This window comes from Rattus norvegicus, chromosome 7 (assembly GCF_021556685.1).
Source record: "Rattus norvegicus strain SHRSP/BbbUtx chromosome 7, alternate assembly SHRSP_T2T, whole genome shotgun sequence".
NCBI classification, from domain to species: domain Eukaryota; kingdom Metazoa; phylum Chordata; class Mammalia; order Rodentia; family Muridae; genus Rattus; species Rattus norvegicus.
In genome coordinates, this window is record NC_141540.1 from 25,672,745 (window position 1) to 25,700,550 (window position 27,806).

At 45.1% G+C, this 27,806-nt stretch overlaps 1 protein-coding gene across 1 annotated transcript; it reads left to right on the top strand.

Moving 5' to 3' along the window:
• Positions 1-183: 183 nt before the first annotated feature.
• Positions 184-27,806, top strand: LOC148004562 (ubiquitin-conjugating enzyme E2 R2-like). The gene is made up of 5 exons (XM_087559462.1): positions 184-256; positions 3,283-3,369; positions 16,814-16,911; positions 25,963-26,097; positions 27,490-27,806. The coding sequence occupies exons 2-5, from the start codon at positions 3,346-3,348 to the stop codon at positions 27,707-27,709; spliced, it is 477 nt and encodes a 158-aa protein (XP_087415588.1). The 5' UTR covers positions 184-256; positions 3,283-3,345; the 3' UTR covers positions 27,710-27,806.

Sequence of the window (27,806 nt, forward strand, 5' to 3'; positions counted from 1 at the left end):
GATACCCTTTGCAATACTAAGTGTCACTATGTCCTGGTGGCTGGTAGCTGATGGCTTAACTGACCTGCTTGTCTGGATTCCTTAATTCTGGTTTTATTTTAACCTCTTAAACCCTGTCAGTCCAGATTGCTCATTGCCTTCCCATAAGCGCACCAGCTGACCAGGAGCAACATCTTCAGTTCCTTCAGAATGCAGAGTCTTTGACCTCCTCATAAAGCCACACCTCAAGGGGACGCTGGCCCTACCTTCAGTCAAGGTTCAGTATTTAAAATCTTTTTTAAAAAATTGTTGTTTCTAGCATTGAGATCCTGATCTTACTTTTCAGTTCACAGTTCCCTCACTCCATTTCTGAGATACTAGAGAAACAACCAAGAGTCTGAAGCCAGAGATGTCTTGAGCTGTATCTCAGGCCCCATGTTATGGTTCATTATGACTTTGGCTAATTTAGGCTTCTGTTTGCTGGTCCCTGTTCACTCATTTCTTTTTCTTCTGCTAATTCGGGCAACAATTCTAATATATTATATTCTTTATTAGGCACTTTAATTCTTAAAGAACTAAACACTTAAGCAGGGCCATGGTAGTGCATGCCTTTAATCTCAGCACTTGGGAGGCAGAGGCAGGCTGGATCTCTGTGAGTTTGAGACCAGGGCTAAACAGAAACACCCTGTCTCAAAGAAACCACGTGTGCACGCGCGCTCTGACTAGGGTAACTTTGAACATAGTTTTAGGCAGTAATTTTCAGCAAAAGCCACGAGGAGAACTGTTTACATGATGGCCCTGCTTCAAATTAGATAAATAAGACATCTCTCAGAAAGTAGAGGTTTTTAGAAAACTTGTAGAAGGGGCAGATAAATGACAGTTCTCAAGGGTGGGATGTGGGTGTCATGTGGTTTGAGCAGGTTCTCTCCAGTGCCTGCCCACACACCGACATCCCGCCCAATCATAATTTTTTATATTGAATTTATAAAATGTTTGTTGTAAAGCTTTTGCAATAGCAGATTGGACTAGACTGAGTTGTTCTTTGGAAAGGCCTGCTCTCTTGTGACTAGCCTCTAGAAAGAAGGCCAGCCCTTCTGTCTTGACCCCCTGAGTGCGTGTGCCACAGATGTGTGCTGCCAGGCCTGGTGTTGGTTATTTCCTAGCCCTGTGAAGTAGCTGGTCTTTATACAGCGTCTTCATTGCTTTTATGATGGAACTCCTAAGGCTCCTTGCTTTGGATTTTTGAAAAAGATTTTTTTTAATTTTTTTTAAAATGTGCTTCTTCTTTGTTTGTTTGCTCTGCTGCACGTACACCTGCATGGCAGAAGAGGGCAACCTTACAGAGGGTGGGAGCCACCATGTGCTTTCTGGGACTTGAACTCAGGACCTCTGGAAGAATGGCTAATGCTCTTAACCACTGAGCCATCTCACTAGCCCAGTTTATTTTATTTTATGTATATGAGGGTTTTACCTGCAGGTATGTCTGAGTACAACACAAATGCAGTGAGGAAGTCTGGACAGAATGTGAGATGCCCTGGAACTGAAGTTACAGACGGTGTGAGCCACCTGAGTGCTGGGTACTGAACCCTGGTCCTCTGCAGAAGCCGTCAGCGCTCTAACCACTGAGCAGTCTCTCCAGGCCCTTATTTTATATTTCATAATATTTTAAATATGAATTCTGGCCAAGAACATATATTGTAAGATATTTATCATACCAAAAGAGCAAGGAATAACCTAAATATCCCAAGGTAAGAAAACGACTTTTTGAAAGAAAGAATTCCTGTGTTTGGGTGAATACCCATAATCCTAGTTAGTACATGATGGACAAGAGGACTGCAAACTGGAGGCTAGCCTTGGCTACATAGATAGGTATAGCCTGGTTCCAAAAAGGTTTCATCTCTGTGTGTATAATCAGGTTATGTTAACATTGATAACCACACTCAGAACATTGCTCTATTTGTTATAAGATATGGACTACATCATAAACTGGGTATCTTTTTGGAAAGGGGCCACATTAATCTATGCACAGTTCCAGTTTTATTAAGTAATCACTGCCCAAACAAGTGCTTACTTTTCTGTAGAGTCTAAAGCAGCACCAGGCTGGCTTCAACTCACTGTGCCAAATGCTCAAGTTACAGATGTGTCCCACCTGGGCTAGCTTTTTGTGGTTTTGAGACAATCTTTTTTTTTGCACCCCCTTTCTGTTTTGAGACAATCTTAAGTAGCCCAGGCTGGCCCAGCATAAGAATATTTTATAATTAAAAAATGTTTATGATGTGATACAGGCAAAGCAATATAGAATTTCATATGTCTACATGCTAAAATTTCCTTTTGAGTCATCTTTTGTTAACATAAATGCACACATTGTGGTACATACATTGTTATACCTTGTTGGCTTTTTCCTCTCTATTACCCACATTTCAAAATTTTCTTCTTGTCAGTTCTTCAAATTGAACTTAGGGCTAGGGAGTGAATGCTAGGGAAGTGTTCATTACTGAGCTGCATTCAGAGCCTGTTCAAAGAAAGTGTTAAGAGTAGCCAGCTACTCAGCCGGCTCATGGTTAAAAGCACTCATTGCTCCTGCAGAAGACCTAGGCTTGGTTCCCAGTTCCCATGAGGTGGCTCACAGCCATTCATAACTCCAGTTCCAGGGCCTACTCTCCCTCTCTGACCTCCACAGCTACCAGGCTCACATGGTACGTGTACACACAAACATCCAGTACATAGATAACACATTTACATGTAAGTTTCAAAACCTTTATTTAGTGCTGGGAGATGCGTATGAGCTTGAACTATGAGCTTTGGAAGGTAAACTGGAGTCTCGAGGCTCGGTGTGGGAGGGGAAGTGTGTAATGAAAACCCCTGGAAGGAAAGGATGTCCAAAGGGGGCAGCAGCATTGTTTCTGATTGGGGGGATAATGTTTGCATGATGGCAATAAAAAGAAAATGTATTGATTCTGTAATCTTTACTAGAAAACCGTATCAGTTGTTTTGTCTGGCATAAGAACAGTAGCCAGAAGATGAGGACGGGTGTGGCTGCAGAGTGCACGTTTGTATGCCGTGGTCTGGGTCTCTCCTTGCCAGGCAGCAGCAGCCTCAGCACTGGGCACAGCCTACCTTTCATTCTTCTGGGTTGGGGTATTTAATATCAGTATTTGATGAGATGCTAAAAGAACATGCTAATAACTAGAACATACTTTATTCTTATTAGAAAGGAAGTTTGTTTATTTGGGATATAAAAGAATGAATTATTAGGCAAATGAATAATGCTTTGTTTATTAGCATATCGTCTTTCTCTTTCAGGCACGTATTAAATTTCCTATTGACTACCCATATTCACCACCTACCTTCAGATTCTTGACCAAAATGTGGCACCCCAACATCTATGATGTAAGAGACATTGTCATAACTGTCTGGTTTTGTTTTTTCAGATTAGTTCTTTAACAAGAGGTTAGGGCTTTACCAGTCAGGGCCCTGAGTCTGATCATCAGCACACAGAAAAGAAGTGGTTTGGACTAAAGAGGGGGGCTTAGTGGTAGAGCATCTGCTTAGCATGCACAAGGATCTGGGCCCAGTCAGAACACCACAGCCCCCGCCCACCTCTAAAGTAGATTGGATATCTCAGAAAAGTGTGTTTTGCTCTAACTACAGGGAAATATTCATGATTTTTGCACCCCTACTTTGTAGTGTCTGGTTTAATGATAATATGTAGTAATTATAATCCAGTTAAAGATTAAGCCTTAATAGCTTACTAATAAGATTATAATGCTCGTGTGTTAACATTTGCATTTTAAAAGTTTAATAAAGTCATATAAATGTATTTGTGTGCCTGTCCCCAGCCTTCATAGCGAGGGTTACCTGTTGCTGTGCGCAGACTGGGCTTTTGGGGCGGAGAACTTATCCACTTGATTTGGACTGGCTTCCTGTCAGGGGTTACAGCTGAGCATTCGAGCCTCTTGGAATAAATCCAAGGTGAGGTTCTTCTGTGAACAAGCTAATGTCCTGAAGACAGCATTTCTAGGAGAACTGGTGGTTGAAACATGAAACATACTTAGCTTCGGGCTGCATCCTGACAGTACTGGAGTAATCTGTGCATTACCCTCTCCTGTGAGGTGTCTTCATTGCACTTCCTGGTTAATTTGGGTTTGACACAACTTTCCTGATGGATTTCAGGCTGTCTTTCATTGTCCTCGGGGCTTCCCAAGTGGGTTCTGGGCACGCACAGTTTTGTTTTTGTTTTTCTAGCTAGAATACACAGGACAACAGTGATGCGTGGTTACCTCTCCAGAAACAGCGCCTGTGATATTCTCTTAGTATTTAACATAATCATAACACTAAGGCACTGCATGAAGGCTCAACCAGAACAGGCGCCTGCCACCAAGCCTGGCAGCTTGAGTTAGTTTCCAGAAGCTGCATGGTGGAGGGAGAGAACTGACTCTTCAGAGTTGTCCTCTGGTCTACACACACCATGGCACCTCTCCCCCAATAAATCCAGACGTGTCAAACAGCAAAAGATGGAGTTCGAATTGTGGTACCCCCCCCCACACACACACACTTAATCCTAGAAGAGGCAGGTGGATCTCAATTGGAGACCAGTCTTGTCTAGAGAGAGAGCTTTGGGATAGTCAGGGATACACAGAGAAACCCTGTATGGGGGTGTGTGGGGATCAAACTTTGATTATAGTTTATTAAGTACTGTTATGGCCGAAAAGGCTGTAAACTTTACTGTAATAATTGTGAATTTAATTCTTTTAAAAATACTATGTTTATGAAAGTTATAAAAATGAGGGAGAAACACAGAACAAAAGGAAATTTAGTTGGAGCCCTAGAGATGAGTCAGCGGTTAAGAGTGCACCCGGCTTTTGCAGAGGATCCAGGTGGAGTTCCTGTTGTTCTCGTTCGGTGTTCGAATCTCCAGGGGCGGGTACTGCAATGTCTGTAACACCAGCAATCTCATGCTTAGAACCAATTCCTCTATCTGCAGGGTTAAAGATGGATCTTTAAATACAAAATAAATTCAATGTGGGTTTGCCATCAGTGATTATACTACCCAGTATGATTCCTTTCTGCATAGGGCTGGAGAGATGACTCAGAGGTTAAGAGCACTGTCTGCTCTTCCAGAGGTCCTGAGTTCAATTCCCAGCAACCACATGATGGCTCACAACCATCTGTATTGCTCTCTTCTGGAGGGAAAAAAAAAGATTCCTTTCCATTTTGTACTGTTATTTACAGTTAAGAAATGTATTGGCTGCAGGATATGCTGCTGTACACTATAATCCTAGCACTTGGAGGGCAGGTGAATCTCTGTGAATTTAAAGTTAGCCTGGTTTGCTTAGAGAGTTCCAGGCCAGATAGGGCTAGATAGTGAGACTCTGTCTTTTTTTTTCTTTTTCTTTTTCTTTTTTTTATTAAGTAGTTTTCTGGTTACATGTTTTACTGTGCTCAAAAGCATTCAACTGGAATCTACTTGGACTGTTGTCTTTATGCAAATGACTACAAACCTTATAGATAGGATGACTTAAATAAAATATTCATTACCACCCTCACCCTACCCCACCCTAGAACCTCAACTTACAGTGCATGGGAAAGCCTGCTATCATGAGAGCCTGAGCCCAGGACCTAAAGGCTAGCTTGGACAAAACAAGCCAGGCATTTGCTGTCTGATAGTAGTGAGATATAATTGGAAAAGACATATATTTGAATCCTGGAACTGGCAAGTCATTTGTGTTAACTTTTCCGTTCCCTCTCCCTTTCTCTCCACTGTTACATTGCCAGTGCTGGACTTGAACATCCTATCGCAGCAACAGTGGGCACATCCCTGGGCCCAGCCTTTGCTCGGTGTTATTGGGGCAGCAAAGCTTCGAGCGTGAGACAGACGGAATCACTTTTCTGCTTCACTTCTTGATTGTTCTTGTTCACTATGTTGGTTTTACTAAATCGAGTTATTCTCTGTGTGGAAGATAGAAATATCCACTATCTTATAGAACTTGTAATTTCTGTAATACTAGCTTTAATGATTTATCCTAACTAGGAATCAACTGACAAGACTAAAGAAAATGCACTAGGATTTCATACACAGGTTATACTGTGGCAGTTTTATGACCTTATAAACCAGAGACGTTATTAACTATCTCATTGTTGTTAAACTCATGGACATTCTAAATATAAAATTCTTAAAAAAATTAAGATTTGGTGCACTATTTGAATGTTTTGTTCTCATTGTCTAAATGTTTTAGCCACATTAAAAGCCACTGACATAAACTTTTAAAAATGATTTTTGCAGCAACTTTAGATTTTAAAAAGGTTACATGGGGCTAGAGAGATAGCTGAATGGTTAGGAGCATTTGTTGCTCTTGCAGAAGATCCAGGTTTAGTTTCCAGCACCACACAGTGTCTCACAGCCATGTGTCTGTACCTCCAGTTCCCGGGGATCCAGTGCCCTCTTCTGGCATTATGGACACCGAGCACACATGTGCACCACAGGTACACAGGAAGTCAAACACTCATAGACAAAGTTTAAAGGATAAAGAGGTTTCAGAAACAGTTGACACTTTGGATATTTTGAGGCAGTGTCTCCCTGCATCGCCCTGGGTAATGCACACCCTCGAGTCCTGGCTTAGGCTTTCCCAGTGGTGGGAGTTAAAGTATGTACCCCAACGCTGTATCCTCACACACCCCTTTTGTTTGGTGCTCCGGGTTTGGGGAGAGTAAGACTGAGACAGGGTCTCAGTAGCCCAGGTTGGTGTGAAGTCACTGTAGTCCTGCCTCTGCCTGTTCTTTCTGCCTTCCAGATCCTGAGAATTCGTAGGTGAGAGCACTGTACTCGGCTGTGGATCTTGGTCTTTTATCTTTTTATGTTTATGGACGTCTGCGGGTGTGGATGACTGTTGCCACATATGGGCAATGCCTGTGGAGCCAGAAGAAAGGTGTGAGGTCCCTTGAGCTGCCGTGCGGTATTGGTAATGAACCAGGGTTTTCTGAAGAGCAGCCAGTGCTTAAGGGCTGAGGCTTCTTGGCCTTGTTTTGAGAATGGCTGTTGAAAGAGCTCACTGTAGACCCTTAATGCTGTTTTCATTATCCTGCGTCACCCTGTGCACACTCATGCACATGTACACTCACACACACACACACACACACACACACACTCATCACAAACACTCATCACAAACGCTCATCACACACACACACTCACACACACTCATCACAAACACTCATCACACACACACACTCACACACCTGCACACGTACTCATCACACACACACACTCACACACCTGCACACATACTCATCATACACACATGCACATACTCATCACACACACACATGCACACACACGCACAATCACACACACATGCACACACACACTCATTACACACTCATCACAAACACTCATCACACACACTCATGGCACACATACACACACATGCACACACACTCAGCACACACATGCACACACACACTCATCACACACATACGCACACATACTCATCACACACACATGCACACTCACACACACATGCACACTGTGGCTTAGGCAGCTTCCATTCAGGGCAGTCCTGCTTCAGCTCCCCAGTGGCTGGCTTACACTTGTGTACTACATTCCTCGCCCTATTTATTATTTTATTTCCCCCCAAAAATTGTCATCACTGCCCAAGCTAGTTGCTTTCTATATTGCTGTAAACAAAATACATTACAGAAGAATCTACAGATGAGTCACAGTTTGAGGGTTTGAGGGTGCAGCTCCCTGTGATGGGAGAACTCTCAGCTGTGGGGCTGCAGGTCTGTAGCTCACTCTGCTCTCCAAGGAGGCTGACATTTATCTTGTGTTCATTTTACTCTCTGGCCTTTAACAAGGACCATAAAAGGCTGGAGAGCTGGCTCTGCAGCTAAGAGCACCGACTGCTCTTGCAGAGGCCTCTGGTCTGATTCCCAGCATCCATCTGAAACTCAAGCTTCAGGAGATACAATACACTTACGTCTTCCGCAAGCACCGGCTGCACACCCAGCACACGGACAGGAAACACTCATACACATGAGAACCGCCATGGACGGAGAACTGTGCACTGTTGTTGTCCTTGTTTCTCTGTGTAGCCCTGGCTGTCCTGGAACTCGTTTTGTAGACCAGGTTGGCCTCAATCTCACAGAGATCTGCCTGGCTCTGACTTCTGAGGGCTGGGATTCGTGGCTCAGACAAGCTTTTTTCTTTCTTCAAAGGGACAAATGGTATCCTTCAAATACACATTTTTAAATTCTATTTATTATAGCTGGAGAGCGATAGTGCATCTCTTATCTCTTTAGTTTCCAGCACTCAGGAGTCAGGTGGATCTGAGTTTGAGCTCAGTCTACTCTACCAAGAGAGTACCAGGATGTCCAGGACCAAACAGACTCTGCCTTGGGTCATTTTTATTTTATGTATGTGAGTGTTTTGCCTGCATATATGCTTATAGACCGTGATCGTGCAGACATGTTAGGGCATCAGATCCCCTAAAACCAGAGAGGTGTGAGGCACTTTGTGTGTGTTGTGAGAGAAACTCAGGTCTTCTACAGTAACTGGCATTAAGTATTCATTTTTTCCCTTATTTTGGTAAAGATTTATTTATTCATTTTACATAAGTGTTCTATCTGCATGTACCCCTGTGTGCCAGAAGAGGGCATCAGCTCACATCGTAGTTGGTTGTGAGCCACCATGTGGTGGCTGGGGTTAAACTCAGGATTTATGGAAGAGCAGTCAGTGATCTTTTAACTGTGGCGCCATCTCTCCAGCTCCACATCAAACATTCTAAACTACCAAGAGATGTCTGTAGCCCCATACATGTACATTTTTATCACATAATCAGAACTTTTTATTTTTTGAGAGAGGGTCGTAGTATTCACCTTGGCTAGCCTGGGATTCTATATAGAGAGCAGGCTGGCCTTGAACTCATACAGACCCACCTGTCTCTGCCTCCCAAGTACAGGGATTAAAGATGTATACCACCATGTCCTGCCCAGACATAATATAACAAGACTCCCATACACATAAACTTTTAAAGAGACAGGAAGGGGAAAAGGACACGGCTGCAGAGTTGTGGAGAAAAAGTAACTCGTATGGTTGTTGGTTGGGCATGTGCGTTGGTGTAAAAATTAACATGGACGTTCCTCAAAAAATTGGAACTGTGATGTGAGCTAGTTGCTTGCTATGTACCCAGGAAACTCAGGGTTAAATACAGTTTGGATCCCTGCCTGCCTACACTTCCCTTAACTTCACAACAGTTAGGTACATAACCAGGTTAGATGCCCATTAGTTGCCAATGCCACATAAACTGGACCCAGTAGGACATTTCTGTTGTTAGAGCATTTTGATGGAATCAAGAGGATTCTATCCTGGGCTTACCAAGTACCCAGGTCACATAGGGCTTTCTGTCTCAAACACACAGCAAAGTGTAAGCCCTAGCACTGAGAAGCAGAGGCAGCAGGTCAGTGCCAGTTCCAGACGTGGTGGTGCACACATTTAATCTCACTGCACCTCTGAAGGCGGAGGCAGAGGCAGAGGGAGAGGTGGGATAGCTCTGAATAGAGGCCACTTGATCTACTTGTAGAGGTCTAGGCCAGCCAGGACTATGTAGTGAGATCCTACTCCAAAACAGACAGACAGCAGAAACATACATGGGGAAAAGAAGATGTACTGTAGACTCACAACAGAATATTATCTAGCCAAAAAAAAAAAAAAAGTAAAGTCCTGTCATTTGTAGGAAAATGAGCAGAAATGAGTAAACAAAATAGGCCCAATTCAGAAAGACAAACACTTTGTTTTCTTGAGCCACTGTCATGCTGTACACCTTTAATTCCCAGCACTCGAGGCAGAGGCAGGCAGATCTCTGTGAGCCAGCCTGGTCTACAAAGTGAGTCCAAGACAACCAGGGCTATACAAAGAAACCTTGTCTTGAAAAACAAAAAACAAAACAAAAATTTTCTCATACATATCCAAATCTTAAAAATAGAAACAGTAATCAAGCAAGAGACGGACAGACATAAAATTAGAATGGAGACTGTAGGAAATAGGAAGGGAACCAGCATTAGGGAAAAGAAGAAAGGGTGTAGGGGGTGAATATAATCCTAGAATTAGGGTCTTTCTATGGGGCCTGAGTATTGCCAACTGCTTAAGGGTGGCTGATCAGCCAGCCCCAGGGATACACCTGTCTCTATATCAGCCCTGGGATTGCAGGAGTGCCATGACACTCAACTCTGTTCATGTATTTATTTTTTATTTTATCTAAAAATGACACTTCGATATTTCTTTTCTTTGTTCAAAAGAAGATTTCTCTGTGTAGCCCTGACTATCCTGGAGACCAGGCTGGCCTTGAACTCATAGAGGTCTTCTGCTTTTGCCTTCTGAGTGTTGGGATTAAAGTTGTGCATCAGCACCACCTCACCACACCCAGCAACAGTCAGCATTTCATGTGCACACTGGGGACTGAATTTAGGTTTTCACGATGTCACAGCAAGTGCTTCACCAGCTGAGCTCCTAATAAAAGACAACTGTAAGAGGGCAGAGAGTATTTGGCATAAATGATTCATAAATCTCCAATCAAAGTAAGTCTCTCTCTCTCTCTCTCTCTCTCTCTCTCTCTCTCTCTCTCTCTCTCTCTCTCTCTCTCTCTCTCTCTCTCTCTCAGCAAGATGCCCATAAAATTTATAGAGAAATGAAATCTAGAGGTAGGACCAAATCGACATCGAGAGAGAAGTAGAGTGTGAAACTTGTTACCAAGGATTGAGAACGTGTGTAATTACTGGAGTTTTTGGCCTGGAACCCACACTGGCCTCTAACTCACACTCTTCCTTCCTCAGTTTCCCAAGGTTTGACATTGTAGGCAGGAACTGTGATGCCCGGTCATGACACCACACTCGTTGAGTGGTGTACTTTCTATGGCTTCTGTTGTGATAAACCGCCACAGATTCCTATGAGAAGGTTTATTTGGCTTGCATCTTCTGGGTCACTGTCCAGAGAGGGAAGCCAAGGCAGGAACTGATTGATGCAGAGGTCATGGGGAAAGTCTTTCTGGCTTATATCTCAGGGCCTGCTCAGCTAGCCTTCTTAACAACCTGTCCAGGGGTGATTCCCCTTCCCCTCCAACATCCACATTAGTCAATCCTTGTCCACAGAGCAGTTGACCTCCTCCCTGTTAAGATTAGCACAAGTGGGAAGTAGCACACTTATTAATAGTTGCATTTCCATGAACAACAACAACAGATGATAAAAATGTTCAAAAGCTGCTCAGAAATAAACTCTAGAGGCAGAGGCAAGAGGGCTCCTGCAGTTGAGGCCAGCTCAGTCTGTAAAGTTCTTTAAGGAATTTCAAAAAACTCAGTAGTAAGAAGATTAACCTAGTTGAAAAGTAGCCAAAGTTAGCCACAAATGTATACTCAGGCTGAGGTAAGAGGATTAGGCCCGACTGGGCAACAACCTGTAGGAAAATACAAGGAGAACCTGACAATTATTGAATGAACTGAAGGACACATCACACCAGCCTAGGCTAGCTGCATCTGAGGAACAAGGACTGCAGATGCCACACACTGCCGGTAAGGCACAGGACAGTGGACGTGCTCTTAGACAAAGGTAAACACGGGTCTCACATCTAACCCACAGTTCTGCTGTAAGGGAGAAGAAGCACACGCTGTAGGCGAGCACACAAGTGTAGAGCTCAGCACTGCGCACACCAGTGTCCCCACAGCACCAGCTCACCACATCCACGCAGGGGGTCACAAAGGAGAGGCAACTGAAACATGCAGGAAAGTGAAAGAAGTCAGAGAAAGGCTTGCATATTGTATGGTTACATTTGTATTTAAGGTCCAGGTATTCAACAGAAGAGCAAGATGGTAGTGAGAAGTCTGGGGAGGTAAGGAGTGGGGAAAACACCAAGCAGAGTATTTTAAAGTGGTGTGATAGAACTTGAAAGCTTCTAAAAACGTTAATTCATAGTCCTGTGAATGTACAAGCACCACTGGAGTGTGGTTTTTGTGGTGCTGGGGCACATTAATACTGATTTCTACTTCCAGCCCAGCAGTTCCCAGACTTTTCTGACTTTTTGTTTGCTTTTTTGAGTTTACTTGAAACAGTTTACTGTAGTGATAGCAGACAGATCTGTATCTCACTGTGTAAACTAGGCTGGCATGAACTTAGAGCCATTCACCTGCTTCTGCTTTTCAAGTGTTAGGATTGCAAATGTGTGCCTCCATGTCCAACCCAGTTACTCTAGCCAGCCATTGTAACATAGAATTTTAATCCCAGCACTCAGTAGGCAGAGATGAATGGATCTCAAGGAGTTCAGTTCCAGTCTAGTGTATATAGAACTCCTAGCTAGCCAAGGCATGATGATAAGACCAAAGTTTAGTAAGTAAAATTCATCTAAAGATTTTTTTTAAAGATTTACTTATTTTATGTATGTGAGTACACTGCGCTGTCTTCAGACACCCCAGAAGAGGGCATTGGATCCCTTTACAGATGGTTGTGAGCCACCATGTGGGTGCTGGGATTTGAACTCAGGACCTCCAGAAGAGCAGTCAGTGCTCTTACCTGCTGAGCCATCTCTCTAGCCCTAAATTTTTTTTAAAGGGATACGTTCTTGCTTCTACAAAAGTAGTTTTGTGGCTGGGGGTAATGATGCACACTTTTAATCCTAGCACCCACTAGGGAGGCAGAGGCAGGTGAGTTTTAGGTCAGCCTGGTCCACAAATTGAGTCCAGGATAGAAATCCTGTCTCGAAAAAACCAACCAACCAACCAAAGAGTAGGTTTGTGAGTTTGAGGACAGAAAGAGACCCTGTCTCAAAAAACAATACAAAACAAAACAAAAAACCAAAAAAGTATTAACTATACAGAATGGGTTTCATACATTTCATACATGGATATAATTTTTTATCATTACTCCCTCTTGTCCCACTTTGGTTCTCTCATTCTTTTCCTCCTTCCAACTGCTCCTCTTTCTACCCTGTCCACTTTTTCTTGCTATTGTTGCTGCCTTGTTTCTGTTTTGGTAAATGGGTTGCATGTGTTTGCTGACAGTGCCTGGGCACCTTACTAGTGACACCAGGATTTTAGCATTGAAGAAACTCTTCCTCCCTAATAGCCATTAACTATAAGCTCAAGGAAGGGTGGGGCTTGTTGAGTTTCTGCCCTTTGAGTGACAGGATATTGGCAGGTGTTTTCCTGTAGGGCACATGAAAGTATTCACAGCTGCTGTGAGTGCACGAGAACACCTGCGTGTCATGTGCAGTAGTCAGCTCCAGGCTCCCAAGACTGCTTACCGCCTTGCTGACCTGTGGTTGCTGAGCACTTGAGGAGGGGGATGTAGATGCCCTGTTTGTGACTGAGGCGACAAGTTATGAGCCTACTGCAGAAGGGAGCTTTTCTGACCAAAGCTGACAGCAGCATCAGTCTGGGGCATAACTATGGTTACCTGGGAGGCAGCCTGACAGGCAGTATGTCCTCTTAACAAAGCAGCAGAGTAGCTTCCTTAGGAGAACTTAGAACTGCCTCAGCCTCAGGCTTTCAACCAGATACAGCAGGTGGTCTGGTTACTTGCTTGTTTGTAATTTCTGGAGCTGGGAAGACATTCAGCAGTTAAGAGCATGCACTGCTCTTCTGGATGACCTGAATTCAGTTCCCAGCACCCACACACTAGCTCACAGCCAGCTGTATGTGACTTCTACACCCTTTTATAGCTTCTATGGGCATTATACTCATGTGGTAAACAGATGTTCATGAAGGCAGAACACATAAAAGTAAAATGAAAATTAAAAAAAAATTTACTCTGTGTGTGTGTACACCTGTGTGTGTGTGTACACCTGTGTGTGCAAGTGTGTGTGTACAGTTGTGTGTGTACACCTGTGAGTATGTACACATGTGTGTACATGTGTACAGTTGTGTGTGTACACCTGTGAGTATGTACACGTGTGTATACATGTGTACACTTGTGTGTGTACACCTGTGTGTATGAGAGTGTGTGTGTACATCTGTGTGTGTACACGTGTCTACACCTGTGTGTGTAATCCTGTGTGTGTGCGTGTGTGTGTGTGTACACGTGTGTATACCTGTGTCTGTGTACATCTGTGTGTGTGAATTTGTACACCTGTTTGTGTGTACGTGTGAAGACCTGTGTGTGCGTATATACACCTATGTGTTTGTGTGTGCGTGTGTACAGCTGTGTGTGTGTGCGTGTATACACCTGTGTGTTTGTGTGTACACCTGTGTGTGTTTGTGTGTACACCTTTGTGTGTGTGTTTGTGTGTGTGTACGTGTGTACACCTGTGTGTGCAGGTCTGCAGAAGACAATGAGATCAGACCTACTGGAGCTACAGGTGGTTGTGAGCTGCATGATGCGTGTGCTGGGAACTGAACTTAGGTCCTATATCAAAGCCATTTCTCCATGTTATTTTTTGTCTTAAAGATTTGATTGCTGGACACTGTAGGGCAGTGGACTGTGAGAGGAAGCCTAGTAAGATCGAGGTGGGCTTGAAGACCCAGGGACCCACGAGGGACAAACATTAGGAGCTTCTCCTGCTCCTGTCACCAGGCCCTGGTCTCATAGCCACAGCCTACCATGGAGAGAATTGTGGCCATCAGTCATGGAGGGTCAGTGCCTCCACATAGAGACGAGGCATCCCTAAACATTTCAGACCAAGCCAATAGCAATAAAGATGTGTGAGAATTACTCCATTGTCTGAGAGCATCTGTCACACAAGAGCTGTAACACTGCCTGGGAAGAGAACGCTCTCCAGAAGCTTTTGCCACTAGGAGCCCCTCTGCACGTCACTGTCTAGCGAGCCTTCTACTGTCTCATCTCTGCTCAGCTCCCAGAGGCTATGGACGTGCAGTGGCCCCAGAGCGGCAGTCAGGCTGGGCCTGGTGTGCAGGGCATCCTTGATGGGAAAGGCCCATTCGCTGTGTTGGGGGTGACTGGTGCTCCTGGGTTCCATAAGAAAGCAGGCCAAGCAAGCCATGAGGAACAAACCAGTTAAGAAGCACCACTCCATGCCTCAGCACCAGCTCCTGCCTCCTTTGAGTTCCTGTCCTGACTTCCTCCAACAGTGCTGAGGAAGTGTAAGTCAAATGAGCCCTTTCCAGTTGCTTCTGGTCACGGTGTTCCGTCACAGCAATAGTAAGACCAGCTGATTGACAGACATTTTCATACAAAGAGACATTTTCCCTCTCATACAGTGCATCCCAACTACAGTTTTCCCTCCCTCTGTTCCTCCCAGTACATACATATAATTTAAGAAATTCAACACACACACACACACACACACACACACACACACACACACACACTTTAAAGTGCTTTGCACTTGGGTGATGCCTCAGGAAAGTGATTACTGTGCAGACATGAGGGCTGAGCTCCCGTCCCCAGCTCCTGTGAGAAGCCAAGTGAGACAGTGCAGTGTAGACCTAATTCCAGTGAGGTGTAGGCAGAGGCAGGAGGATTCCTAGCTAAGCCGTGTAGTTGACTATCTTAGTGCTCAAAAAAATAAGGCAGAGAGGAAATGACATGGTGGTCACCACTGACTCCCTCACACAGGCTACTCACACATACAAAGAAGTAGTTTGTTTAGTTTTTCTACACAGGCTTTCTCTGTGTATCCCTGGCTGTCCTCGATCTCAGAGATCCCCCTGCCTCTGCAAGTGCTAGAATAAAAAGCTTATGCTACCACCGTCTAGCCGTCTGCATGTATTTTAATTTGATTATACATAATAATTTTTATACCTCACATTATATATATATATATATATATATATATATATATATTATCAGTTCGAAAACTTTTAACTCTTATCTCCATCCTTGAGATTTAAAAAACAAATAACTTGCCGGGCAGTGGTGGCCACGCCTGTAATCACAGCACTCGGGTGGCAGAGGCAGGTGGGTCTCTTGAATTTGAGCTCAGCCTGGTCTACAGAGTTCCAGAACAGCCTTGGCTACACAGAGAAACCTGTCTTGAAAAACAACAGGAAAAGGGAAGGTAGGGGGAGAAAAGAAACAAATGACTGTTTTACTGACCTGTTTTCTATTGAGTATATGTTTATTTAGATACCTCCCTGTGGCTGTGTGTTTGACGTATTGACTGTGCTTGTTAGATCCGCTCTTACAGTGCTTATGCATTATGCAGATCGTATAGCACAGCGGTCAGTTGGTAACCGTGTACTTAGCAGGTACCATGCTTGCTTGCTTGTTCTGTTTGTTTCAGAAAGATGATGCTACAGACAGGACAGACATCTATCTTGGACACTACCCCATATGTTTTGTTCTGCTTGAGGAATAATAGCCCTAGGTGGCCTGGAACATAATATGTATATAGATCAGGCTGTCTCAAACTTGGAGTGACCATCCTGCCTCTTGTCTCCTTGAGTGCTGACATGTGCCACCATACCCGGTCCAAATAAAATTTTATAATATTTAATTCTTCTTCAACTTAGAAATTGAGCATGGAGAAATTTTAATAAAAAACTTCATCACATTTTTGGTTTTTTGGTTCTGTTTTATTAGAGTCAGATTCTTACCTGTAGCCCTAGCTGGTTTGGAATTTGCTGTATAGCCCAGGCTGGCCTCAAACTCTCATATCTACCAAGGCATGGGGTTAAATCACACATGTGTGTGTGTGTGTGTGTGTGTGTGTGTGTGTGTGTGTGTGTGTGTGTGAGAGAGAGAGAGAGAGAGAGAGAGAGAGAGAGAGAGAGAGAGAGAGACTGTATAGTAGCCCAGCTGGGCCTCTGCCTCTGCCTGGGTTGCAGATGTGTGGGGTTGCACCTTGCTTGTATCAGTCTCTTACATTTTACTGAACATTGTATCATTGTCTTGTAGAATGGAGATGTATGCATTTCAATCCTTCATCCGCCTGTAGATGACCCACAGAGTGGAGAGCTGCCCTCTGAAAGGTGGAATCCTCCTCAGAATGTGAGGTAAGATGTTCTATGGAGTGAACTGTGTTGTGTTTTGCTTTCATTTATTTGTTGGTTAGTTGGTGGGCTCATTTTTTGAAACAGGGTTTCTTTCTCTCTGTAGCCCTGTGGCTGTCCTGGAACTCAGAGATCCCACCTGCCTCTGCCACCTCAGTGCTGGGATTAAAAGTGTGTTCCACCACTAACCTGGCTATTTTTTGAGACCAGCCTCAAATTCCTGGACTCAAGTAAATCTCTTACCTCAACCTCCCAAATACACAGGGAGTACAGACATCTGCTCCTTGAAACTTCGTTTGGGCGTATATGTGGTGTGTCTCATTCTGTTTGAATCAGTGAACAGAATCTTTCCTGCGTTTGTGACTTTCTCTCTTGCTATTGCATGAGGGTGTGTTGGACGGCTTTTAAGGTAAAAGTGTATCCTGGTGACCAGCATGCTAAGGAATACTGCAGAATTCACATCATGCAACAGACCTCACACAACAGATTTATTGGAGAGTTGGGGGATGTGAAAGGTGATGGCCTTTGAGTGGGGATAAGAGAGAGAGCAGCTGTGACGGCTCAGGTTTATAGGAGGGCATGGGGCATGGGCGTAGGGAGGATGTGCACAGTGCTGGCAGTGGACTCATCACATCGGCCTGTAGTGACGGTAACTGAAGATGGAGTTGGGATAGGGGAGCACCTGATTCTGGAATGTGTGCAGTTCCTAGTTGACTGACACATGCACCTGCATCAGTCTGAAGTGTTGACTCCCTGAGCAGTGCTGGTTGGGACTCTGATTTTCCTCATCTGCTTCTTTTTTATTTATTTATTTATTTATTTTGTTTTTTAGATTTATTTATTTATTATATATAAGTACACTGTAACTGTACTTCAGACACACCAGAAGAGGGCATCAGATCTCATTACAGATGGTTGTGAGGCAACACGTGGTTGCTGGGATTTGAACTCAGGATCTCTGGAAGAGCAATCAGTGCTCTTAACCACTGAGCCATCTGTCTAGCCCCTGCTTCTTCTTCTTACATTAGAATTTACTCCTTATTAGATCCCTTAACTTTTGTGTTTAAATTGTGTTATGTATATATAAAGGGAGGGAGAGAGAGAGAGAGAGACAGACAGACAGACAGACAGACAGACAGACCGACCGACCTCAGGTGCTGAGGTCCGAGGCCAGAGCTATGGAAATCAGTTCTCTCTTTCCATCAAGAACCAATTCTGTTCATCAGGTAGCAGGCTCCTTTTTTCCATCCAACTTCCCAACCCCACCTGGGTGATTCTGAGGAGCTTAGGCAGCCCAACTAGTTATGGTTTTGATGTAGTAAGAAATATACTTCGTGGACAGTGTCGTGGTACACACCTTTAACCCCAGCATTCTGGAGGTAGAGGCAGGAGGATCTCGGTGAGTTTGAGGCCAACTTGTTCTACATAATACATGTGCAGCCAGCACCACACAGGAAGAGCTTGTCTTAGGGGGGTGGGGTGCAGACAAAGAGAAGGTAAAGACTTGTTGCTTCTGTGAGGTGCAGTCTCTGTTATGCTCCCCTGGTGCTGAAAGTCGTGAGTCAGTGAGGAAGCAAAGCGGCTCCACAGCACCTGTCAGGGAGCTGCCTGGGGCCCTGTGTGCTGTCAGGTGGGGGATGACAATTTGCTTCCCCTGCCAGAGGGCAGAATAGCTGCCAGCTGCATGCGTGTGTCGCCCCAGTCCACTCCACATGGCACATCTAATCTGAATGCTGAGTACATGAAAAATATTTTAAACATTTTGTTTAAATGCATTCTACTTCTTTGCTTTGAGAAGAACCCTTTATAGCAAAGGCTTTGAATAGGGACTATGGTAACAGACTAAGTAGGGAAAGTTTCATTTATTCCACTCTAAGGTCATCAAGTGTCTAGGAGGCAGCCTGAGAGGGCCCTGTTCTGCTTCCCAGGCTACTGTGAGCTGCAGGTGAGCAGACAGTGTACTTTATTTCCCATGGTCAGCTGTGGTCTGAAAGGATTGAGAAAGTCTAGCAACAAACAGCTTACAAGTTTGAAATTGTGCTCCCCGCTTGTGTTCTGACTGTGTGTTGCACACCCCTTAGTCACTTAGCAGCTGTTGTCCTCACCAGGGCAGCATCACTTCGTTCTCCTTGGCCCCAGTGCAAGGGTAGTTAGGAGGCAAAACTTAAAGGAAGCGTTGCAGGAACCAGGCGGGTGGAGCGCACAGGCCTGCTTTCCTCAGAGGACAGAAGGACGATGGCTGGTTACCCAGAATCCTGGAGTGAGAGAAACAGAGGCCCCTGCTATCCTGTTAGGAGCCAGCCTCCACCCAAATCCTCAGAGTGTGTTCGGCTCTAATCCTGGGCTTTGCCTTCAGTGAGGAGGACTCATCCTTACGAAAGAAACCCAAGTACCCTGCGTTCTCCATCATGAGAATCCACCCTATGGTTATTACGAATCCTCTCTGGGCCCCGTGTCCTGTTCCCAGTCGGTAGCCTTGATCCTCAGAGTGAAGGTCTCAGGTGCTCTGCCGAGGTCGGGCATCCGTAAAGGAGTTTTTATGTAGCTGTCCCCAAGGCTTTGCTGTGAGACTTGTCATGTGGAGACCACACCCCAACCCCTGGTTTACATCAGGTTTTACTGTGTTCAACTGTGTAAGAAGATTAAGCCACAGGATCAGACTTTGTGGAAGTTTTGGTCCAGCATCACTGACTAAGTAAGGTTGTAGTGAGTTTTCATCCTCATCTCTTTGAGGTTCAGTTTCCACCAGCTGTGATACCTGCAGGAACTCCCCAGCAGAAGTGATGCTATAAACCAGATGGCCCTGAACTCACACACATCCACCTGCCTCTGCCCCCCAGCGCTGGGATTACAGCGATGTGGCCATGCTTGCTTCTGTTGTGAGTTTCCCGCACCTAGTGTAGGGATGAACACTGTAGGTCGCTGTTACATTTCCAGTCTGGTCCTGTGGAGTTTGAGGTATCCTGAGGATAAGTCTTTAAGAGTTCATTTAAAGTTGGTCACACACCCCCATCCTGGTTATCCCTTGAAGTGTGAGTGTGGTGCTTATTACTCAGGCAGGGCTGGTGCACACCCTGGCTTTGAGGAAGTGGTCTCCCTGTATTGGTGGTGCTTCTTTTTAGAGGCTGAGTGTTGACTCCATATCTCTGATTCTTTACTTTGGGGAATAAGCCTGTGCCCTGATAGAAAGCCTGGAACGAGATTTTTAATCATTACATCCCTTCCTGGATGCTGCTCTATTCCTCCTGTTTACCAGGAAGTCACACTATTTTTCCTCGGTTACTTGTGGTGGCACAAACTTTTAATCGTAGCCCTCAAGAGGTAGAGATTGTAGATTGTGAGTTCAAGGCCAGCCCAGTCTACACAATGAAGATAAGACTACAGTAAGATCCTCTCTGGAGAGAAGGGAGAGAGGGGAGGAGTGCTCTTTATCCTAACAGGGAGGTGTGTTCTGCTCTCACCAGGCTGTTTTGTTGTTGGGCAGCTCTGGAGTCACGCCCTAGGGTGCTTGAGGCCTTTGTCCCTTTGCTTTAGAGCTGGTTACTCTCTTGGGTCTTGTGTCTCTGTGCTGCATGATGTTGGTTGTTACTTCAGTCTGAAACCGCCTTGTCTGCTTGGCACTACCTGGTGGTCTTTGGGAGCCAAGTCAGGAACGTGTCCACTCATGATTCGCAACAATGGCGAATCTTTCTCTCTCTTTTTTTTTTTTTTTGTTTCTGTTATTTGTTGAGACAAAGGTTTCGTTTTGTTGTTGTTTGTTTTGTTTGTTTAAAATAAACCCAGGGATTTACTGTTAGCCTAGCTGACCTTGATCTCGGGCCTCCATCTCCTGCATGCTGGGATTACAGGCACGCACCAGCACGCTTTGGAGGTTCTCTCTTTTAAAGGTTTTTTAAAGATTTATTTTATGTATGAGTACATTATAGCTGTACTTCAGACTCACCAGAAGAGGGCATCAGAAATCATTACAGATGGTTGTGAGCCACCATGTGTTTGCTGGGATTTCAACTCAGGACCTCTGGAAGAGCAGTCAGTGCTCTTAACCACTGAGCCATCTCTCCAGCCCTGGAGGTTCTTTCTAAAGATGGTAAATTGCTAGATTTGTTTGAGGGTTACTTGTGGAAGTGCTATGTCCCCTGTGTAGCTCTGGCTGGCCAAGCATTTGTTCTGCAGACTGCTTTGCCATGTATTTGCTGCCTCTGCCTCCCAAATGTTCAGCAGATGTAATGATGCCACCTGTGAAAGACAGTCAGATGGACAGGTGATCTTCCAATCAGCACTGCTGCTGAACTGTCAGCGTTTAGCAACCTGCCTGACCGAGGCACTGTCAGTAAACTCTGAATCCGGTCTAGTTGTGCTCACATCTGTGACTGTTCGCATGTGAGTGGGTGGGTTTTTGTCACCTAAAGAGTATGTGGAACCTTTTAAGAGCTGGAGTCCATACGGTTGTGGGAATTGAGTAGAGCAATAAACAAGAAAAAAAATCCAGTTTTTATCTACTGAAGTTTGATGGTTTTGCCATCTCTGAAGGACTGAAGTCCAGGAACCCCATGAGGACAATGCTGGTGAATGGTCCTTTGTCTCCTGTTTGTGGGAAACGGCCAGAAACCGACTCTGGTTCTTGCCATGGCCTGACCTGACAGCTGCTTTCTCTGAGGTCCTCTCCAGAAGTACCTGTCATCTCTCCCTTTCCTAAACAGTGGAAAAGTGGTCTTGGTAGGTGTGAATGGGGGGACCCAGTCCAGCAGCCACAGATGCGGGTATGAGTTTCTTGTCTGGTCTTCTACAACCTGTTGAAAGGGAGAGATCCAGGGTCTGCTGCAAGCATTTGTCAGCAAAATGGGCACAGTGAAGGGGTTTTGTTTTGTTTTTGGAGAGACAGGGTAGTTTGTTCAGGTTGCTATGTCTGTGTAGCTCATGTCAACTTTGGAAGGAGAAGACTGGTTTCACATAGACACCTTTATACCTATGTGACGTGTGTGCACACACATGCACACAACACTTCATACACTCATGCAAAATTTTTAAGTTACTTTTTTGCTTACCTGTCTTTCGTGAGAGCTGTTTGATCTCCAGAGGCATGCCTCCCCAATCTTAGGGGGCTTTTGTGGTTGCTGCTGCTGATGTTTCTGAGACAGGGTCTTTCTACATAGCTCTGGCTATCCTAGAACTTACTATGTAGACCAGGCTGGCCTTTCAGTCTTAGTTTTTAGACTTTGCACTTTTGTGCAGTTCACCAGGGAATCCTTGTTTTTGCATTATGTCCTGGGAACATCAGCAACAGCATCCCAGCACTGCTCAGCCGACACCATTAAAATGTCACAGTTGCTTTAGCAGCATAAAGAGAAAGACCCAATATGTCAACCATTGAAACTACTTTTTTTACCATGTGTTGCTTCCAGTTAGAACTGGATTCTTTCCCTGATGTCCTCTCTAAATATCTTTTCCATGTTGAAATATACAATAAGGACAGTATTAACTGGGTTATCTTTTGGTATTACTGTCTGCCTTTTCAAAGATCCTTCTAATTAGCAGAGTCAGGGTAGAATATAGAGCTGATGTCAGTGACAGCAGCACTATGTGGAGTTTACCTCTGACAGATTATACTAAACCTGTAAACCCCGTCCACCAATCCCTGGGTTACGCTCAGGTTTTTAAGAACGAGCTCTTTTTGCTTTCTCAATGCTCTTCGGGGTGGGTGGGTATGGCCTGGGGAGGGAAACACAAGGCCAGGCTGTTTTCTGTTTATTTCTTTAGTTCACTCGCTTACTTATGTATTTAAATATTTATTTAGAAACAAGATCTCACTATATGGCCTTGACTGGCTAAGAACTTGCTGTGTAGACCAGGCTGGCCTCAAAGCAGACATGCCATTCCCTCTCTCCCTTGTGACTCCCTTGGTTTCTGTGAGAGCCAGGCTCTCGATCTGGCTCCTGCACCTCAGGTGTGTTGAGATTGCACACATCGACTCCTCCCTGCCTGCTAGGTGGCTTAGCCAGATGGTTGCTGGAAAACAGGTTTTTTAAAAAATCTATTTGATTTTTAATTATGCATTTGTGTATCTGTCTGTGGGTATATGCATGTGACCAAAAAGACCAGAGGTTTCAGATCCTTAGGAGCTGGAGTTAGCGACTGTGTGAGTGCCTGATGTAGGGTTGTGTGTGTTGGGTGCTACATAGCAGATTTGGGTCTAGAACAACAGTACTTGCTCTTAGCCACTGAGTCCTCTCTCTATCCCCGAAACATATTTGAGAATTTCTTTTTTTAATTTATTCTCGCTCTCTGTCTCTCTCTGTCTCTGTCTCTGTCTCTCTCTCTCTCACACACACACACACATACACACACCCCTCTCTCTGTCTCTCTGTCACTCTGTCTCTCTGTCTCTGTTTCTCTCTCTCTCACACACACACACACAAACCCCTCTCTCTGTCTCTCTCTCTCTCATACACACACAAACACACCCCTCTCTCTGTCTCTGTCTCTCTCTGTCTCTGTCTCTCTCTCTCTCACACATACACACACACACACACACACACACACACACACACACATACACACACACACAGACACCTCTCTCCTCAGAGTAAGACCAGACCTCCCAAGTATAATGGCTGAGACCAGGCACAAACCCTCCTTGCAGCCCAGTGGGAGGATCACAGTCCAGGAGCAGGCAAGAGAGTCAGAGATGAGACCCACAAGAACACTGAGCTACACAACCATAACATACAGACAACCTGGCACATACCCACGCAGATTGTAATTGTCACTTCCCTCTCTGAGCCTCTATGTATGTTTCTGTGGGCTGTGTTCTCCTGGTGTCCTTGACCCATCTGGCTCCCATATTTCCTTCTCCCCCATTTCTATGGGGTTCGTGAGGGAGGAGCCTGATGGAGACCTCCAGTCTGGACTAGCACTCCCCTTAGTGTCTGGCCGTGAGCCTCTGTATCAGTCCCCTCTGCTGCCAAGAAGCCACTTTGATGAGAAGTAGGTGAGGCATCACTAGGAATCATTTGTTTTTTGTTTTGTTTTCCCATCATAGGTCTCTGGGCTGTCCAGTTAGTGTCAGGCATAGTCTTCCTCTTGTGGGGTGGGCCTCAAAGAAGACCAGTCATTGGTTGGCCACTCCCACCAGTTCTGTGCCACCTTTACCCAGGTGCATCTGCAGGAAGAACAGATTGTAGGTGGAAGGTCTTGTGGCTGGGTTGGTGTCCTAGGCCCACCACTTGGTTACAGAAGACGGTCTGTTCAGGCTCCGTATCCTCCGTTACTAGGAGTCCTCCCTAAAGTCATCCTCGTGGGTCCGGGGAGCTTGCACTACACTAGGTTGCCACATCACCCCATAAATGCTCTCCAGTTCCTGCAGTCTCTCCTTGTGCTCTCTGTGTCCCCCACCGTGCCCTGATCCCTCTTATTTCCCTCCTCAGCAGAGTCTACTCCCTTCCTATTTCCCTTCCTAGGGAGAGCCCTACTTGTTATGTAGCCAGCCTCCTGGGTCTGTGGACGTTAGCATATTTGCCCTTGACAGCTCATATGCACTTCCTGACGAGTACGTTCCACGATGTCTTTCTGGGTCTGGGTTACCCCACTTGGGATTATCTTTTCTAGTTCCATTCATTTGCCTGCAAATTCCATGATATCATTTTCTTAACAGCTGAGTAATACTCCATTATATAAAGGTATCACATTTTCTTTATTTATTCCTCAATTCAGGGACATCTGGGTTGTTTCCCACTTCTGGCTATTATGAATAAAGCTCTGGCTATTATGAATAAAGCTGTGAACATAGTTGACCATGTGTCCTTTTGGAAGGATGGATCCCCAAGAGTGGTATAGCTGGGTCTTGAGGTAGATCTAGTCCCAGTTTCTGAGGAACTGTCATACATGTTTACACTCCCCCCAGCAATGGAGGAGCGCTCCCCTTGCTCCTCATCTTCACCAGCCTGAGCCATCCATCCCTTGTGGTTTTGATCTCGGCCATTCTGACAGGTGTGAGGTGGACTCTCAGGGCCATTTTGTTTTGCATCTCTCCGATGGCTGAGATGCTGGAACATTTCTTTAGGTGTGTCTCAGCCATTTGGGATTCTTCTATTGAGAATCCTGCTTACCTCTGTGTCCCAGAGTTGGATTATATGGTTTGTTGATGTCCAGTTTCTTGAGTTCTTTATATAATTTTGGATATTGGCCCGCTGTTGGATGTGGAGTTAGTGAAAATCTTTTCTATTCCTGTAGGCTGCCGTCTTGTCCTATTGAAAGTGTCCCTTTTCTTACAGAAAAATTTCAGATTCATGAGGTCACATTTACTAATTGTCGATCTCAGCACCCATGCTATTGTTGCTGTGTTGAGGAAGTTGTCTCCTAAGGCTCTCCCCACTGTCCCCTCTGTCAGGTTCAGTGTGTTTGGCTTTATGCTGAGGTCTTTGATCCACGTAGATTTTGGTCTGTGCAGGGTGGTAGCTATGGACCCATATGCATTCTTCTATGCAGACGTCCAGTTAGAGCACAGCATTTGATTTCTGAGTTTGTCTTTGTTGGATGGGTATTTTGTTTCTTGGTTTCTGTTATTTGTGGCCTGCGTTGAACTGGGGGGTCTCCACTAGAGTTCAGGGCTGAGTTCTCGAGCCTCTGATCCAGCAGGGAGGTTCTGGGGACACAGAGTAGTCCTGTGTGGGTGGCCTACCTGGAGTTCTGGTGGTTGAAGTGGCTTCTGGTCCTAAGAAAAGAAATGACATTTACTGTGTGTATTTATATTTGCATGTTGTGGCGTGGAAGTATAAATCAGCTTGTGGGGCATTCTCGTCCTCTGTCCTTTTCACTCAATGATCCACGCAGAGCATCAGGCTTGGTGGCAAGTTCCTTTACCTGCTGGGCCATCTCACTGGCCCCTGAAAACAAAATTGCATAATCCACTTTTCATAAGTCATCAAATATTATGACCTCAAATTTGCATCAGAAATTTTTTAAGGGGAAAAACTTTAAAACTGTAGTTTCTTAAAAACTGTGCTTGTGGATATGATGGACGTGGAGCTTCACTGTGGGTTCTTCTTTCCTTCTCAGGACTATCGTGCTGAGTGTAATCTCCCTGCTTAATGAGCCCAACACCTTTTCCCCAGCCAATGTGGATGCTTCAGTCATGTTCAGGAAATGGAGGGACAGCAAAGGAAAGGACAAGGAGTACGCTGAGATCATTAGGTAAGGCATTCTGGATCTAAGGGGTTAAGTTCAAACTTCAATATTCTGCGTACTTTAAAACAATTCTCAGTTGTATTTATGGAGTAGTAACCTGATGAATTTAGCTATTGAAAGAGAACCCAAAACAGAAACAAAGCACAGTAAAAAAAAAATAAGTAAAGAGAACTCACTGGACAGGAGTATAGAACTTCTGGGCTTGTTTTGGTTGTGTGTGTATCTCTCTCTCTCTCTCTCTCTCTCTCTCTCTCTCTCTCTCTCTTTCTCTCTCTCTCTCTCTCTGTGTGTGTGTGTGTGTGTGTGTGTGTGTGTGTGTGTGTACATGCATGGGTGCGAGGCAGTTTAAACCAGCCTGGCCTTGAACACAGAGATCTGGCTTCTGCCTCCCAAGTAGTGGGATTACAGTGTCCATCCCTGTGCCCTGCTTGTGTTTAGTGGTCAGCCACTGGGGTGAGTGAATCATATCAAGAATCGAAGGTATTTAGTGTAAACTGTAAAGACCTGTAGGAGCTACAAGAACATCCATGTGCAAGGCCTGGCAACAAATTGAAGCTTCTAGAAAGTGGTGTTCTTTTCAGTTTCTCCAGTAGCCATGCCTCCCCAGTCTCAATGGCTGTTTTTGTACTTTAGGCGAGAAGCTATTTACACTTAGGCAGGCAGCATTTTGTGGCAGAGCTGTTACCTGCTAAGCCCTCACAGGACAATGGAAAACAGAACCCAGCAGGAAAAGGGTGAAGGTCAGGTGGTGCCCACAGCCCTGCACATTTCACAGATGCAGGGCATGGCTCTGATGCAGGACCTCTTACCTAGCATTCGGCCCTGCCACTCCAGACACAGGGAGACTCAGTGACTGGGGGAACCTAGAGGGTGAGGGGAAAGTCTGGCCTAGTAATCAGCTGCATGAATGCAAGGCACTAAGCATGCTGGGCCTCTGGCTCACGTGTGCAGGAGTTCAGAACCCGCATATAGAGCCAGTAGTGCACATGCGTCCACAATCCCCAACCCTTAGCAGGAGATGGGAGGCAGAGGACAGAGCTTTGAAATGCTCTCGAGCTAGCCTGATCTCTGCAGCAGCAAACGAAGGAGACCTTGCTGCAAACAAGGCTGAAGTGTTAGGGCAAAGACTCTCCATGACACGAAGGTGCCTGATGGTTGAGAGCCTTGGCGTGATGCAAGATGTCTGCTCTGTGTGGCCTGAGACATGTGAGTGACAGGGAGTCTTGGTTATGCACAGTTATAAGACTCACCTAATCCAAGTGTGCTGGCTTTCCCTAATAATCCAGCACTCCCATCCAAGGGCTGGAGGATTATAGAGGCGAAGCCACGTGGGTTAGCCTGAGACCCTCTCTAGATAGACAGACCTCTACAAATGTTCCTATGTTGTCCTCTGTCCAGGAAACAGGCCTCAGCCATGAAAGCTGAAGCAGAAAAGGATGGAGTGAAGGTCCCCACAACCCTGGCAGAAGACTGCATCAAAACTAAAGTGCCTTCCAATGACAACAGCTCAGATTTGCTTTATGACAACCTGTATGATGACGACATTGATAACAAAGACGAGGAAGAAGAAGATGCCGAATGTTATAATGATGATGATTCTGGAAATGAGGAGTCGTGACATGTTCCTTCAGTTCCCTGTACTGCCCTGACGTCTCAGGCCAAAGGGAGGGAAGCAAGTGGGGATCTACAGTGGCCACCCAGCAAAAACTTACTCA